The sequence below is a fragment of the Daphnia magna genome, linkage group LG4 (assembly GCF_020631705.1).
Source record: "Daphnia magna isolate NIES linkage group LG4, ASM2063170v1.1, whole genome shotgun sequence".
Classification (NCBI taxonomy): domain Eukaryota; kingdom Metazoa; phylum Arthropoda; class Branchiopoda; order Diplostraca; family Daphniidae; genus Daphnia; species Daphnia magna.
The window spans coordinates 513,618-529,794 of record NC_059185.1 but is presented as its reverse complement, the minus strand read 5'-3'; the positions used below and the strand labels follow the sequence as shown (position 1 = coordinate 529,794).

Sequence of the window (16,177 nt, the reverse complement as noted above, 5' to 3'; positions counted from 1 at the left end):
TTTCTCTGTGTTTAATTGCGGGTTGACACACAAAGCGCCGAGTCAAGTGTCACGTTACACTTGTCTACAAGATCAACCGCTTTACCTTCCGGACACCATCAAAGAGAAAATGAGAGCACATTACTTTAGGAGTAAATGGCCGTCGTCGATTGTTTTATTTCTCTGATTCTCTTTCTCTTTGACACATTGCTGAATGTTCTTCTCTCTTCGTGTCACCCACTGATAGTATATACGCAGAAGCTGTTTCTTTGCTAAACTCAAATTTCATCGCCATAAAAGACCTGAAGGCGTAGGCTATCAAAGAAAGAAGTTTTTGTCGATGATACCGCTAGACAGTTTATTTGTCTGTTAAGTTTCTAAATGCCACAGGTATTGCGTCTTGTGTTTTTCCGCATGTTTTCGCTTTTTCAGCGAATTACGATACGTTGTAAATAGTTTTTCTTTTCAGTCAGTTGAGGATAGTGAACGGGTCACCTCCATGTTGACTTGATTCGTTTTATTCCGATACGGATTGCCCTGAAGGCCAGAAATTCGATCCGAGTTCAGCGAGAGAGATCTGATGTTGAAACATTTTAGGGTGTCCAGTAACGTGGCTAGTAGAAAGAGTTAAATCTTGAGTTTCATAGTTGACAGGGAAATGGCAAATTAAATGTTCCAGTTCGATAGAATCTTGGCCAAGTGGCTATGGTCCATGAAATGGAGGATTGCTAGGCAGGATAGCAAGGAATAGTAAGTAGCCCTATTTTAGGTTTGCAGGTACATCGAAGTAACTATATGAGATCGAAAAATTCGAACTCAGTCTCGAAAAAGCAGTATGTCATGTGAAAATACGAATAAAGAGAAATTTCCACTTGCATCGATTGCTCTTTATGACGGGGAGAAAGAGAAAGCAAATAGATGTCTCTCCTTTTTTTCGTGGCATTTTCGATTGTGTTACAGGCCCAACACAGACTAAATAACAATTGATTTCTAAACTCCCGTATTTTGTCATAAATGTCTGCGAGATATCGTAACATTAGGAGAGAGTTTGATTTCAGTCTTGGTGGCTTTGTAGGGTAATCAGCGAAGCTCTCCCGTTACTTTTTTCGCCCAAAATCATCAACTTCCCGATCACTCTGTAACATACCTTTTCCAGGTTTTTAAGTTTGTAAGGAATAATATAAATATATAAAATTTCCATACTACAGTTGACTCTGGTACGTCGTACTCTCGTACAGTACGTCGGTACGTTTGTACGTCAACATTTAGAGAGAATCCACTTTAAACATTAGGAATGCAACATTTACTTGTATAAATGACCGCTAGATGCTCACGTTCTTGTCCTGATGTAGGTGGATGACATCAGCCATCATCATTTATCGGTAGGAAGAAACAGAGGCTCTGCCGGATAGAAGTAATGCCGACTATTCGTATTTTTATAGTCATACTATCAAGAAATGACATTCCTAAATTCAACACTCTTTTATGACCAGGAATTAAAAAGGGAAGAGCAAAAAGAAAATGTACCTAAACACTGAGACAGCCAGGTGTTTCCTTTTCCACAATCTTCCCGAAATTCCGCAACTAAAAAAAATAAACAGATGTTCTAATATCATTCTGTTTACGATTATCATTTAGTAGCATATGATTATTTCAGGTGGCTGAAATTAGAAAAATATTAATTTATCGTTTGGCTTTCGTTTGTGTCCTGTGCTGCCAGGACGAATAGCTTTGCACCCCTACATTTTCAAGCAAAACAAAAATCATATCCTGGCTAGTTAGTTTTGTCATAGTGGTTTCAGGATTGCCCAGCGAGACAACACACCAACCGGCTTAACCGGTTAAAATTACATACTCGTAAATCAGCATGCTCATTTTTAACTAACCTGCAAAGGACCAATCGCTGCCGTTTCACCGCCATCACGGCGAATTATTTCTCTTCTTTTTTTCTTCTCCTTTTCACATGACTAAGGGAATTCGACGTATTCTTTTTTCTCACGGAATTCTGGTATCATTTTGTCATGTAGCTATTACGTGCTAAAGAAAAACCGCCAACTAGTTGTGTTCAAAACTTTTTCGAGTGGCAAAAGTGTTTTCGTTTCACGATAAACATGTTGAAAATCTACTTTTCCTGTTTGAATTTACGTAGACCAATTGCTTCCTCATCGACCTCTGACTGCCCTCCAGTTTTTTGTTCCTATATACATCAAAATCAACAGATAATTAAAAAAAGACGTTGTCTTGTTAGACTTGTTTGATCATTACCGAAGAGGTGTCAGCCCAGGAGGACGAATTTATTTTCTGCATGGAATTTCGGTTCGAATAATAAATTTCTGTCGGCAGATGTCAGTGTCCACCAATGACAAATTATCCTGCGGTCTGGATGACCATTGCCCACACATACAGTCACGGTTGTTACTTTGAAACCCAACGGAAAATAATGATGGATTGGTGTCCTTCGTGACATCGTGGTTGTTATTCTTTTTAGACGTACATTTTTTATTTAGATCAGAAGGTACAGCAGTATAGCGTGAAGATAATCAACTACAGACTTGGAGCAGAAGACGCGTAGCAGACACGTGTGAAAGAAAAACCTTCAAATACGACCGAAGCACCATCTGTGTGATGTTGTCAGTTGATTGGCACACCAGTCTTATAATTAGTCTAATTGAGATTGGTCATCGAACCCGGATCAGTGTCTCCTCCTTTCAGGCCAAACCAACAAAAAAAAAAAAAAAAGATGGCCTCCGTAAATGGATATCTGATTAAAAATAATGCCCATGATCATAATTTAAAACACCGGTGTCGGTGAAAGTTCCGTATGCATATGTTGTGTCTAAGAAAAATAATACGGTTTAATTAATAAACTGTGGTGCAGCACGTGCAAGTCGGCGAACAGAACTTTCCGTGTTCCTTTTTTCCCCATGTATTTTATGTTCCAAGATAATGAATCGTTTGCATACAATTTCGATAAATGTAGCGTTATGCTATTTGCATAGAAAGACAGGAATCAAAATTGAGGAAGAGACACCAGGAAAATAAAAAGAAACATATCCTAAATAGCAAATAGTCTTCAAACTCTAAACATAAGCTCCTCCCACTCTTGAGTGTTTGGCCACCAGGCGTCTCTGCCATCCCACTCGCTGGCAAAGGCGCACTTAGAAGTGATGAGCACATGTGTTCAAGGTTCAGTTACAAACAGTGCATTCTGCGTGATGGTCGGGCGAAGATAATCACACGAGATATACTTTTTTCCTTGAAAATTATTTCTCGACTGTGATTCCGCCAGTTTGTTATTCGTGTTGTTGTTGTTATTTATTTTGTTGACAAGGAAATTGCAACGAATCAAAACGGAAAATGACTAGTGTGGCGACGACACCGTTGACGAGTGCCGGTCTTGAGAATTTGATGACGACATTACTCGAACGTTTTGAGACGGCCCGTTTGGAGGAGGAAGCGGGAAATGGCAACAAGATGCGGGTACCTATGCAGGCTGAAATTCGATCGCTAGATTTCTGGCGTTCCATTGTGGCCGAATGCCTGGCTTCCTTTTTTCTCGTCTTCATCATCTGCGGCTCGTTCATTCCATGGTCGGGGCACACGCCACCCGCCATCAGCATCGCCTTGGCTTCCGGCTTCTCTGTGGCAGCACTCACCCTCTCCTTCGCCCAAATATCTGGTCTGATATATTTGTACTTTGTCGTGTCTGTTTATCTTTTACGTCTTTTTTCTCTCCCCAAAGTAGCCTTCCATTAGTAGAACTAACGAGATGCTAACCATCGTGAAACGAGGCTGTTAGTCGTCGACTGATTTGCTGACATACTTTTTTAAACATTTTCTTGTGGTTTTCATCAACACTAAGACATCTGTTTCTTTCTCGCGTTCGACAGGAGCTCATTTGAATCCAGTTATGTCATTGGCTTTGCTGGTCACTCGCAAAATATCACCCATGAAAGCTTTGCTCTACGTCACGTCACAAGGCGGTGGAGCTATTGCAGGAGCCGCTCTTCTTTACGGGTAAATAATAAAGTTTTATTCTTTTTATTTAATGGTCATTTTTTTTTTCCGAATATGTGGGCAGTCTGTGTCGGAAACGATAAAGTAGTTTGACACCACAAAACTTTGGTTGTCCCCCCCCCTAAAGCTCTAGAATAACAAGCACGTGTTCTTTCTCGCTCTCTTACTCTCTTTTTTTGTTTGATGCGTTTTTCTTTCCTATACACGCCGGAAATAGATGGTTGACCTCCTAATGACCTTACCCCCCTCTTGCTCTGCGTATACTACACCTCCCCCGCTCTGCCTTTTCGGACATTTCTAAAAGAAATGGAATTGGTTTTGGCAACGTGCCTTTTTCGTGGTCGTAAGAAGACACTCGTTGTTTGCGTTTTTACGCGTATCGAAAAACCGCAAATTTATTGAAAAAACAGGAAGCCTCTTTTCTTTCCTTTATTGAAGAATGTCTTTCACTTCCTTCGTATCCTATTGGAGAGATAACTTCTTTTTTAGAAAACTATTCTTATTCATCTTGTCTCTGCGTTTTGGTCAAAACAGGAAAACTAGAAAAGCCAGTGATCCAGTACACCAAACTTGTTTGTCTATTTCTTCGCCTTGTGTTGAGCAGGCCACGCACAACTGAGAGCCTCTGCTTGCCAGATGTTTGACCCCGTTGGCCGTCTTTTCTTGACTCATTATTTTTATTTCATCTCCCCCCTTCTCTAGACTTCGCCGCCCTCTCTTTTTTCCCCTAAAGTTCCCCCCTCTTTGCATCTTGCGAGACCCCCCTTTTGTTATTTCGTCTACGGTTTGTGTATGTATATATACACTGTATATAGATATATACTTATCTTTTAGCTGAATAGAAAACTGAGCGTTAGATCCCTTCTTTCCAAACGAGCCGGTCTGCCCTTTTAGGATCGGAGTAGGACCCAATTAAATCCTCTTAGTTTATTGTTTGAATTAATGTTCTCTCTCGCTCTTACTTTTTTTTGTTTTGTTCAGCAGTTGAAAACGTGATGGTGTTTTTTAATGTCTTTGAATGTTGGTGTCGGATGCATTGAAGAAGAAGCGCTTGCGTCGTTGAATTTGAGATCTTTTTGGGGGTCGTTCGAAATGAGTTGATGGTTGGCAGAGAGAGAAAGAAAAAAAAAATGGTCCAACTAAAAAAAAAAAAAAAACGATTGGATCATATCAAATGTCGTTGAAGAGAAAAGGAGGCCACTTGAACAAATCGAGCTGACGTCACAATATTTGTGCACAGGGTGACGCCCTTTTGCGCTTCATTTTTTTTCGAGTTAGGAAGAACGAAAGAAATGAGAGACGACGCTAATATCTTGAAAAGCTCTGGAACTCATCATTTTGTTAAGAAAGAGAGGCGGATATTTTAAGAGGCTTCCTTTTTTTTTCCTCTCTCTCCATTCAAAAAGATTTTTTTTCTTTCTTACTCGCCAGAGAAAAAAATCTTGTCAGGTATTTTTTTGAATTGAAAAAAAAGAAATTTGATGAAGCGATCATGAAAGCCTAAATAAAGGGGGCAGAGTAGTAGCAGTAGTTTTATATATTTTTCCCTCCTTCCATTGTTGTTTGGAAAAATGGTCCCTCATGCGTGTGTTGCATCCACGCCTCCCTACGATTTCTTTTTCTCTGATTGTTTTCGGATCGGGCTGAAGAATCTCTGGGAGCGATCATCCGATAAGGGTGCACCTGCGCCCGATAAGTCTAGTGTCAATATGCCACGTAACATTTATAGATTTAATGCCCAATCGGATATCTACCCTAAACCCGTTCCCGATAAAAAAAAAAGAGATGCGGATTAGAATTCAGTCAATCGTGTAGCTTCCAAGTGATAGTCCCACTCCGGTAGGCCTACTCTATTAAGGAGGATTGAGTTTTTTTATTTTTTATTGATCAAGTTGTGTAACCGGATCACTCCATTGTGAAACCACTTCACCACTACGCGAAGAAGAATTTTTTCGACTGTAGCGCAACATTGAATTATTATTTTTTCGGGACAAGAGGGATGGGCAGTTGGTTTGGGAATGAGAACAACTTAATTGACGTCTGAATTGACGCAGGAGAAGAAAGAAACAGTTACTTACTTTTTGTACCGAGTAGAAATGTGGCATTTCCTGTCGTCGTCCTCGATCTGTCCGACCTTTTTCTTCTTAGGAACACATTTTTTCCTTCACTCACTCCGCCCATCGTTTTCCCATTTAAAGGGTAGGAGTAGGGCACACACACACACACACAAAAAACCGATTGATACAATTGACATGGAAAAGGGTAGGAGATCTAAAGGTTAAAGTTACACACCATTGTGCAGCTTTCCAAAGTGTAATACTAATCGAAAATATCTATCTCCCCCCTTCTGTACAACCTCCTTTACCTTTATTTTGTTTTTTTTTTTCTATTTCGAATCCATTCAACCCCATCCGGTGTGTTAGAAAAAAATTGGGGGCCTATGGGATAGTCGACATGTGTGTTTCCAATTACACGTTGGGCGAAATGTTTGTGGCGTCACACGAGGTTGAACATCAACAATCTATACAGCCCTACTATTTTACGTTAAAAGGATAGGGGGGGTGGGGGTCGGCCTAACCCCCTTCGTATCCCCGTATGTTCTCTTGCAGTAGTTGCTTATAAAACAACAACAGCCGGAGGAGAGAGAATTTTTTTTTTTTTTTTTTCCAAATCGAATCCTGCTGCTGGGTGTAGTGTCAGACTGGAACAGTTTGAAAGCTCACTGGAAACTTGAGCACTTGTTCCTCTTTTTTTTTTAACAATAACTCGAGCAGTTGTCTGGTTGGAGATGGCAGAGGGAGGAAAAAAAAATTTTTGTCGAGAGGGGAGATCCGCATCTTGGAGGAGGCGACATGCAGCTGTTCCAGTTGTCTGCCACCCTCGCAACATTCCAAGTTTCCACCGCGTGAACTTATTTATTTTATTTTTTGCTTTCGCGCTGAAAACGGATCACACACACAAAAAAAGGCCAAAGAAATTCCAGTCAAAGTGAATAATAAAAAATAAAACGGTAGTGAAATTTATTACGCGACCTGTTTCCCTCCATTCAGCGCACGCATAAAGTCACTGGAACACGACAGCGAAAATAAATCGGTGACGAATGGATAGCGCTTTTCACTTGCCTTCCTTTTTCTATTGAAATTCATTTCAAAAACGTTAGCCTACGCAACCGGAATAAAACTTTCTTATTCTTCTATTTTTCTTTAGAGTAACCAGTCCTGGACATCAAGGATACCTTGGAGCTACCATCGTCTCTACCGGTTTATCTGATTGGCAAGCCCTGGGCATTGAACTGTGCTTGACATTTGTCATCACGCTCGTCTATTTGGTAACACACACACACACAAAGACATTTTATCTCTCAAACAAGATAACCAACGTTAACAAACTATCAACACGATTTCGAGTTTAAGACAAATATTTTTTTTGCTAATCAAAATCGTGTTTTTTTTTCCCGCAGACAACGATGGATGATCATCGTCGCGGTTTGTCGGCCTCCATTGGACCCGGCCCACTCACGCTCGGCCTCACTTACACGGCCTGTTCGTTTGTCGCTGTGAGTTAGCCCCAACATATTTTCCTAATTTTTCTTTGAATAGGATTTTCTCGGAGAGTCTTTGATTTTTTAAAAACTAGAAATGTTGACAAAACCGGAAGAAAAAAAATGTGCTTGGAACTGCCAATCAAGTTGAATTAGCCACGCTTCGGTCGAATTATTGTTATGGCGATGATCGTACAAGTGTGTGAGGGGAAGTGGTGCAGTCGAGCGACAGACATGGAACACCGTTCCTTAAAAGGAGCCGATTTTTCTCTATCCCTCCCCCCCTCTTTTTTTTTCTTTACTTCTTTCCACCTGGTAGACCACTGTACACACATACCTGAGGCCATGTTTGGAAGAGAGAGAGAAAAAAAAAAAATTCGACAAAAGACTAACAAAGTATTTCTCCCTTCCTCCTTTGGTCACATGTTTGAAGAAAGAATAAGAAAAAAAAAAAGGTTTTTACTTTTCAAAGTGAAGGGGAGAGGGGGGAAACGGCAGGTGCGAAACGTCCAGAGGACCTCTTTATTGTTATCACCCGTAGATTATGGTATATCTCGACTATTCTACCGCAGTAACCTCCCCCCGACTGTGTGTAAGACTTTTTTTTTTTTTTTCGGTGGTCCAGGGTCCAGCCATCCTTCCCCCCCCCTTTTGGACATTTTTTTGATTGTCAAAGAGGGTTAAAAAAAGAGAAAGTCGAATAGTTTTTTTTGTACAATTGAATTTTTAAATTTATTAGTCATTTAATGTTCTTTTTTTTTTTTTGATTTTTATGTAAATTGGAAAATAGCTGCCATCGACCGGAGCCTCGTTCAACCCTATGAGATCGCTTGGTCCGGCTTTCGTAATGAATAAATGGGACGCGCATTGGGTAACAAAAAATCAAAATATTCAAATGAAATCCAATTTTCTTCACTAAGTGGACTCTATTTATTGTTTCCAGGTTTATTGGCTGGGTCCCATCGTGGGCGGCTGTCTGGCCGCCATCCTGTACGAGTTCATTTTCAACCCGTATCGCAACTCGCAACGCCGTAAGGGATCCATTCCGGACGGTGGTAAGCAGCTGCACCTACACTCCCTCCCCCCTCCCCGTCTTACTTGATTACTGTCTCGTGTACTTGACCAACAAAAAAATCTTGTTTCCCTTTTTTTTTTCTTGTGACGTGCAGATGCGTCCAGCATTCACAGTGACGAGGACAACTACGACGATGTGAAATCAACCGTGGCCAATTACCAGAGTGCCCGCTCTCAGCATTACGATCAGTACCGACCGGCAATTAGTCCAGGTGGCCCGTCCAATCCGATTTCTCCTAGCGGTGGTGAGTTTTTTTTTCTATATGACTTTGCACAAACGAGGATCAGAACAGGCGTTTGTTTATTGTTTACGACAATAAAAAAAGGAAAGGAGACACGACTAATTGTGTTGATTTGTTTTTAACTCTACAGGTGGCGGTGGTGGCGCTGTGGGAAACAACTGGCGCAATCAGCAGCGCATGGAACGAGCCGAATCGGTTTATGGCGGTACGAAATCACTTTACCAATGCGGCAAGTCACCTGGCCCACCCAGCCGCTCGAGCAATCTCAATCGGTCGCAATCCGTCTACGCTAAACCTCCAGCCGGACCGGCCGTTCAGCCGCCCAACGTTTACGCTTCGCGTGGAGCTCAACTGCAGTCGGCGCAGAGCACTTACCTTGCCGCTCGTAATGTCGACCTCATTCGCACGGAAAGCATTTACGCCACTCGACAACCTCCGCAACAACCTCCTCCGGCATCCGGTAATAGCAGCAGAGCCGAAAGCGTTTACGGCAGTCGCCATCCGCGTCACATGGCCGACATGACGGATGTGGATCGACCTGTACGAGACAATTCTTTGTTGACGTCGTCCATCGCAAGGGAACCTGTCTACGCCACACGAACTCAAAGTTCAGGTCACGATCGTTCCAAACCGGAATCGTACCAACTGGAGCCTATTTACCAGACTAGACGTGAAGTTGTGCCTTCCGTGGCCACTGTCGAGCCCGCCCAGCGTGGTGAAAGCCTTTACGATCGTAAAGTCCCTACTTACCGGCCGGAAGCGACTGTGGCTGCGTATAACCGTCGCCCCAATCAGGAGCAGATGGAGACATCCGGGACCAGCACTGGAGCGCCTATTTCGCCCAGTGACACGTCCAAGGATTCGGCTTATGGATCTGTTCATGGCAATTCGATACAAAGTCCATCCGAATGGCCGGCGCAGGAGAATAATCAAAGCAATTATAACCAACAGCAGCAACAACAACACGTGCCACATCTGCAACATGCTTCCGCCTTCAGTCCTCATCTCCCTAATCCACCTAATCAAGGACCTTACCAGATGCAACAACAACAAGCTGGACACCACCATCATTACGCTCAGAAATTCCGAGCGGATTTGATATCGCCCAGTGGTCAACAACAACATTCGCCCGGATCGTTTCACTCACCGGTGCAATATTAAGAAAAGCTAATACGGGTTTAAAAAAAAAAAAATTTTAAACCCGAAAACAAATTTTTCTTTCATCCTTCCTTTATGGTCGAAAATGTATCGTCTTCCGCCATTTGTAAATAACCAAGTCTTCATAGTTAATCTCTCCCTTCATTTTCTTCGGAGATATTTCTTTTTGTATTTCATGTTTCGTGACGTGCTGTGTCTAGTTTTACTTAGCAGGCCGATGTCTATCATTCGGCGTGACTAGAGAAGAGCCAAGGTCTGTAAACATATCTTGTCTTCCTTTTGTTTGTTTGTTTTTGTGAACAATTATTATACTTTTTTTTTAAATGTCTGTATGTATGTCTTTGTGTGACTGTATTTTTCTTTTGAATGGTTCCGAATTCTTGTGCATTTCGTTTTTTGAATGTACCATCTTCATATCCAAACATTTCATATTTTTGCGCTTTTTAATATTCGTATCAATTTTTGGCTAATCAAGTGCAGTAGATTGTGTGGTCAATGCTAGGACATCCGCTGCCAGCGTCAATCGATCTGTTATATAATTACATGCACAACCAACAATACAAAAAGGGATCAAATTGAATAAAACGTTAAAAGAATTTCAAACTTTCTTAATTTTGGTTTGCTTACCGCGAAGGATGCGTTCGTACTGGACGAGAGCGCGGGCCAACATTTTCCACATGTCGAGACGCTTTTTAGGTACGGCCGTCTCCTTGAACAGTTCGAAATGATTCCGGATAGTTGCAGCGTCAGCCAAGTAACGCCTTGTTGTTACTGGTTGATCAGCTGGTCGTGATCGCTGCTGTTGGATGTAACAAGCCAATTCTTTTAAGATGTCAGAATCGGGCACTGAATGCATGTCAGTCAACAGGACATGAAATTCGTGTTCGTCTGGAATATCTAATGCTTTCATTAGCCGCTCTTTGGGGCTGTCCACTTCCGAAATTGTATCCGTCAAGAACCGGAGATTCTTCTCAAGACGGACTACCACTTGTTCCAGTTGTTTGGAATCTTTTTTTTTTTTTTTTCAAAAATTCTGAAATTCATGGAAATCTGAAATGGAACGTAAAATTATCAGTTACCCAAAGCGGATGCTTTCGGTTGAATATGACGTGACACACCCACAAGATTGTCCCAAGGTTGTTCCAGAATCTCGACAAAAATACGTTCGTCTATGCTGGCCAGCTGAAAATTAAATAAATCGAATCACAACAAAATTGCAAAGGTATAATTTAGAAAACCTTTTTGAGAAGTTCGCTGATTCTGTCTTCGGCCATTTCACAAACAGATTCGAGTTGATGATCATTGGCGCCTTTGATGGTGGAAAACTTGCACTCCATCGATTCGCAATCTTTACGTAAATGCTCAATTTCTTTGATCAATTTGAGTTCCTCTTCTCTGCGTATCTGGCCGGCCTTGTTGCTCTCCTCCTTCAGTTGCCGATAACGATCAGTCAATCGGTTGATTTTGCGTTTGTGCTGAACGATAACTCCTGCACGCTCTTCTTCCCTCAGCTTGAGCACACGGCAGTTGTAATCCAACACTTCGTTGTTGAGAGCAAAATCGACTTTGAGTTTTTCCAGCTCTTGCTCAATCAGTTGAATGTCGGATGTGAGTGAATTGCGGATCTGGGTACATTCGTTGTAGTAGTAAACGTCTGTCTGATACAAATCGTCCATCCACTGGCTCCCAAGTTCGTTCAGTTCTCGAATGATTTGATTCTCGGAGGCTGACCAATCAGCCAGCATTTGGTCTATAAGGTTAGTGTGGTCTTCCAGCAAAAATTCGTAATCCTTTCCGAACGCCAACTGCGACGATGAACAGAGACGAAATAGATGTGAATTTGAACGTTAGTGTCACCAATTGCAATAACTTGCATCGATTTCTCCTAGTTGGCAGCGCTGGGTGGCTCGAGTTGAATCCAAATGATCCTTCATCCTTTTCCGCATGACACTGAGATCTTCCGTCTGACGTTCAATCTCCAGTTGGATAGTCTTATCGGCCTGGTTCACTTCTTCCCGTAGGCGGTCAATTAGTACTTGTTGGGTTTGTAATATGTCATCACTCATTCCTGTGTAATTTTTATGTTCTTGAGGAAATTATTGAAATAATTCTGGAAAACTAAAACCTTGAATTTCGTTGATATCGGCTGTCAGTTGATGAGGAGCCGTGTTTTTGAAAGCTTCAGTCCAAGTGGCCTGCAATTTGACGTTGACTGTATCCACATGACTTGAACAGGCTTCCGACAATGCCGTACATTCCGTCTCAGTAGCTCGTCGCTGACTCGATCGACGTCCGATTCGAACCGCCGAACTCGATTCAACACTTCCGATCTTGCAGAAACGAAGAATTCAAAGTCAGTTAACAACAACGAAACGTGATTCAGTGATGGATTACCAAGTCGCAGCCATCGTCCTTTAGGCGTTTCAAGACATTAAAACTGGTAAGCAAGGCCGCTTCGCCTTTCTCCCCCACCAGTTTAGCATGATCAGTTGATTTCGTGCATTGTTTCACGATACCATCTAACCTGACTTTCGAGTTAAAAAATAACTGATCGAAATACATTCATGATGATTCTAGTACCTGATACTTGGATCCTCCATTTGTGTCGCTTCTTTCGTTGTCCTTTGAGCAGTCGGTTTTTGACGAGATTTCGTTTCCATGCTTTGTTACCATTCGTCACCATGTGGCGATCGAATCAACAACCGGACAACTAACGGTGCTCACTTTTAACTTTTTTTGTATTTTTTTTTGTTCAACAACTAAATTCGGGGTTTTCAAAAGCAAAGAAATTTTATGAAAAGTTCTGGTACGGTTAGTTTCCGAGTTCGGATTCAATGTGCAAATAATGGCTCGTGTACTCGAATTTCATAAAGAGACTTCATGACGGCCTGACGGGTGTAATATATAGTTTCCATACTTCATATGTTCTCTGATATGGTGTATGTCTGTCAACGATCAAATCTTTTAAACAATAACAGTTAATCAGCATAATGTATGAGTGATAACTATGATGATACAATATTACATTTGTATGAAATTTGGTAAAGTAAAGTTAATAATCGATACTGAGATGTGTCGATCAAACTATTTTTTTTTCGAGATGAAATCATACTTAGATTATAATCCATTAAAAACGTGTTTTCGATTATAAAATTTAGTAAATCAAATCATAATCTTTGTTTTGTGTGTCTTAATTAACATTTTTAAAATCTGAAAGTGCAATGTTAAATTCTTCTGTCGACTTGGCAACTATGTTTCATCATTCCTCTCTTCTTTAGAAAGGCTGCGTTGCCTGGGTGGTACAACTAGCCGAACTTCTCTTGTTTTTTAGAAGCTCCAAAATGACGGCTACTACGGTGAGTTCTCGTGAATTGTTATCGGGTTTCATCTGTCGTTCATTTAATTTTCCACTCATTTTACTGGCAATTTAATTTGCGGAAAGTATTTCTTTTTCAAATTCGTTTGTTTGAGAATCCAAATTTAAAGCCAACGATTTTGTGGCCACCGGTGCTTATCAGCCTCTTTCATTCGTGGGGCCATGAGTGATTCAAAATTGACTAATGTCTTTTTGTGTTCGAAATATTCCAGGAGCAGGTGAAGCGGGATAAGTCCAAGAATCAGATGCGCGAACTGCGTATTCGTAAACTATGTCTGAACATTTGTGTCGGTGAATCTGGTGACAGATTGACCAGGGCCGCCAAGGTATGTTGACTAGTCTAGTATGTGTTTTATATTCACATGCATCGTCCCTTGATTTATGTTAATATTATATCGTGGGAAATAACATTATATTATGTGATAAAGTAATTCCATTTGTTGCAACTCTGGCCCACTTTAATTACTGGGCTAGTTACTAAATGATGGAGATAACTTCTTCTAGGAATGTTCGTGAATATATGTTAAAATGCTGTGATTTTTATTTAGGTGTTGGAACAGCTTACAGGCCAACAGCCTGTTTTCTCCAAAGCCCGTTATACCGTGCGCTCGTTCGGTATTCGTCGTAACGAAAAGATTGCAGTCCACTGCACAGTCCGTGGAGCTAAGGCTGAAGAGATTCTTGAAAGAGGATTGAAAGTCAGGGAATACGAGTTGCGAAAAGAAAACTTCAGTGATACTGGAAACTTTGGTTTTGGTATCCAAGAACACATTGATCTTGGTATCAAGTATGACCCTTCCATTGGTATCTACGGCCTTGACTTCTATGTTGTCCTTGGACGCCCAGGTAATTGTATAAGCATAATATCTTCTGCACAAGCATCGTCCCTTGACTGATGTCAATAATTTTTCTTGGGAAAATTTAACAATAATGTGCTAAAGCAATTCTATTTATTGCAACTCTGGTCCACTTTAATTACTGGGCTAGTTACTAAAAAATAGATACATGTGTCCTGTTGTGGAGACATTTATTTCATCACGTCATTTATAACACATAGGCTTCAGCGTAGCCGAGCGTCGTCGCAAAACCGGCAAAGTTGGATTCCAGCACCGGTTGAAGCGCGAAGATGCCATGAAATGGTTCCAGCAGAAGGTATAGAATGAGAAACCCTTACTGATTTATTTTAATTAGATGCACCATCTATTGCTTGGACTATCTGAATCATGAAGATAGCTCTGCTGTCATTGTTGCTAAATAATGATTGTGTAAAATCGGAATAAGTCGCTAGATTTATAGCACTGGATTTCAAGAATACTCGCACACTGTTATTACCATGAAAACCAGTCGCAATATTTAACAATTCTTTTTTTTTTTACAGTACGACGGTATCATCCTCCCCACCAAGAAGGCATGAGCATTGTATGTACCTCGTTCTGTTGCAAAATACATCGTTTTGCGAAATCCATTTCTGAACTGTTAGTTTTCTGCGATTAAATCAATTAAGAAATAAATATCTTTAAAGGGTAAAGCATGAAATCATAAGCTCATAAATTCACCTTTTTTGTATTCCTTGAATAAAGATAAAGAATTCGTGATTTGGGAAATCTATAGCATGACGTTAAACAAGCTCAATCCCGATTTTCGTACGAGGGTTGAAATGTTAAGGTTAGAGGAAGGGGTAAATCGATTGTTTAATTCGAATAATCGATTCTTGCAAAGCACGTTGCCGCTATTAATTTCTTACAAGAGAGCAGCTGCTTTCTCCTTGTAGTTGTGTAGTGTAGTGTCGCTTGACAGCTGATCTCCTCGGACGTGGTTAATCGTGCTCGCAGTATTTTCACAACCTTGATAAGGTAAAGATTATTCTTACTTAAATAAGTAACCGTTAGCTAACTTATTAGTCTTAAAGTATGAATTCAGTTTTATTTCTTGCTGCTGTATATTGCATCGAAATACTAGAGAACGCTAGTTAGGCAATGGCCTAGTTTAAATGTGGTAAAATGTTTTTGTTGACTAACGGTAATGTATGATTTGGTTTTATCCGTTGACAGTCATGGCTCGTGGACAACAAAAGATCCAGTCTCAGCAGAAAGCCAATGAGAAGGCTGCCAAAGCTAAGAAGCAACAGGGTCACAGCGCAAGTGAACAAAAAAAAGCTGCAATGGCTGCTTTAGTGCATGTTTGTGCTGTCTGCAAGGTAAATAGATTTCTCTACTACATAATAGAGATTCTTATTCACTGTGTCTTCATTTATTTGTCTTCAGTCTCAGATGCCAGATCCAAAAACTTACAAACAGCATTTTGAGAACAAACACCCCAAGAACCCATTGCCTGCTGACCTACAAGATGTAGCTGCCTAACTTCATCATGGAAAATTACAAGACGGGGTCAGAAAATCACTGTCTCTCATCATCTTTAATATCCATAATTTCACAAGTAAATGGGGTATGGGAGGAGCTGCCATTCTTTACCTCTTGTTGGCCATTTCCAACAATGGCATGACAATAAACCCTTGAAATACTATGCACATGACCAATATCATTTTTTAGAAAAATATTTTTATCTGCAGCTCCAACCTGGTGTTTTCCATTTTTCATAAGAAAAACAAACAGAAATCAATCATTACAGAGTGTGGTCTTGTGTTTTGTTTTTTCCATACAAATAAACGACTGATACGAGAAGTTGAATTTCTAGTTTTCTTTTACATCATCTTACATCTAATCTTTGTCCTTCGTGCTTCGGTCAGAGTAATCTAGACATTCACTTTCGTAGTTTAAAGGAGAACAAATA

The 16,177-nt window shown here is 40.8% G+C and overlaps 4 protein-coding genes across 4 annotated transcripts; 3 read left to right on the top strand and 1 right to left on the bottom strand.

Annotated features, from left to right (window-relative positions):
• Positions 1-3,156: 3,156 nt before the first annotated feature.
• On the top strand, positions 3,157-10,607 carry LOC116921563 (neurogenic protein big brain). Its single transcript, XM_032927904.2, has 8 exons — positions 3,157-3,658; positions 3,870-3,996; positions 7,204-7,324; positions 7,457-7,552; positions 8,328-8,408; positions 8,481-8,592; positions 8,707-8,856; positions 8,984-10,607. The coding sequence occupies exons 1-8, from the start codon at positions 3,337-3,339 to the stop codon at positions 10,012-10,014; spliced, it is 2,040 nt and encodes a 679-aa protein (XP_032783795.2). The 5' UTR covers positions 3,157-3,336; the 3' UTR covers positions 10,015-10,607.
• Positions 10,477-12,728, bottom strand: LOC116921566 (dynein regulatory complex protein 1-like). The gene is made up of 7 exons (XM_045172343.1): positions 12,592-12,728; positions 12,406-12,535; positions 12,137-12,341; positions 11,886-12,079; positions 11,250-11,816; positions 11,091-11,193; positions 10,477-11,019 (listed from the first exon to the last, which is right to left on the bottom strand). The coding sequence occupies exons 1-7, from the start codon at positions 12,669-12,671 to the stop codon at positions 10,610-10,612; spliced, it is 1,689 nt and encodes a 562-aa protein (XP_045028278.1). The 5' UTR covers positions 12,672-12,728; the 3' UTR covers positions 10,477-10,609.
• Positions 12,729-13,234: 506 nt separating this feature from the next.
• LOC116921600 (60S ribosomal protein L11) lies at positions 13,235-14,852 on the top strand. Its single transcript, XM_032927957.2, has 5 exons — positions 13,235-13,367; positions 13,600-13,713; positions 13,936-14,233; positions 14,445-14,539; positions 14,766-14,852. Exons 1-5 carry the CDS (start codon positions 13,353-13,355, stop codon positions 14,799-14,801), a joined length of 558 nt encoding a protein of 185 aa, XP_032783848.1. The 5' UTR covers positions 13,235-13,352; the 3' UTR covers positions 14,802-14,852.
• A 282-nt stretch (positions 14,853-15,134) lies between these two features.
• LOC116921604 (zinc finger protein 706) lies at positions 15,135-16,068 on the top strand. Its single transcript, XM_032927962.2, has 3 exons — positions 15,135-15,240; positions 15,439-15,584; positions 15,652-16,068. Exons 2-3 carry the CDS (start codon positions 15,441-15,443, stop codon positions 15,745-15,747), a joined length of 240 nt encoding a protein of 79 aa, XP_032783853.1. The 5' UTR covers positions 15,135-15,240; positions 15,439-15,440; the 3' UTR covers positions 15,748-16,068.
• Positions 16,069-16,177: the final 109 nt, after the last annotated feature.

What these genes read in the sequence shown, in the direction of transcription:
- LOC116921563 (XM_032927904.2), top strand. Translation starts at nt 3,337, where the DNA reads ATGACTAGTGTGGCGACGACACCGTTGACGAGTGCCGGTCTTGAGAAT. An exon ending in CTCCTTCGCCCAAATATCTG is followed by an intron (nt 3,659 to 3,869) that starts GTCTGATATATT and finishes CGCGTTCGACAG; the next exon opens with GAGCTCATTTGAATCCAGTT. An exon ending in CGGCCTGTTCGTTTGTCGCT is followed by an intron (nt 7,553 to 8,327) that starts GTGAGTTAGCCC and finishes ATTGGAAAATAG; the next exon opens with CTGCCATCGACCGGAGCCTC.
- LOC116921566 (XM_045172343.1), bottom strand. Translation starts at nt 12,671, where the DNA reads ATGGAAACGAAATCTCGTCAAAAACCGACTGCTCAAAGGACAACGAAA. An exon ending in ATGGAGGATCCAAGTATCAG is followed by an intron (nt 12,536 to 12,591) that starts GTACTAGAATCA and finishes CTCGAAAGTCAG; the next exon opens with GTTAGATGGTATCGTGAAAC. An exon ending in CGATATCAACGAAATTCAAG is followed by an intron (nt 12,080 to 12,136) that starts GTTTTAGTTTTC and finishes AAAATTACACAG; the next exon opens with GAATGAGTGATGACATATTA.
- LOC116921600 (XM_032927957.2), top strand. An exon ending in TGTTGTCCTTGGACGCCCAG is followed by an intron (nt 14,234 to 14,444) that starts GTAATTGTATAA and finishes TATAACACATAG; the next exon opens with GCTTCAGCGTAGCCGAGCGT. An exon ending in TGAAATGGTTCCAGCAGAAG is followed by an intron (nt 14,540 to 14,765) that starts GTATAGAATGAG and finishes TTTTTTTTACAG; the next exon opens with TACGACGGTATCATCCTCCC.
- LOC116921604 (XM_032927962.2), top strand. Translation starts at nt 15,441, where the DNA reads ATGGCTCGTGGACAACAAAAGATCCAGTCTCAGCAGAAAGCCAATGAG. An exon ending in ATGTTTGTGCTGTCTGCAAG is followed by an intron (nt 15,585 to 15,651) that starts GTAAATAGATTT and finishes ATTTGTCTTCAG; the next exon opens with TCTCAGATGCCAGATCCAAA.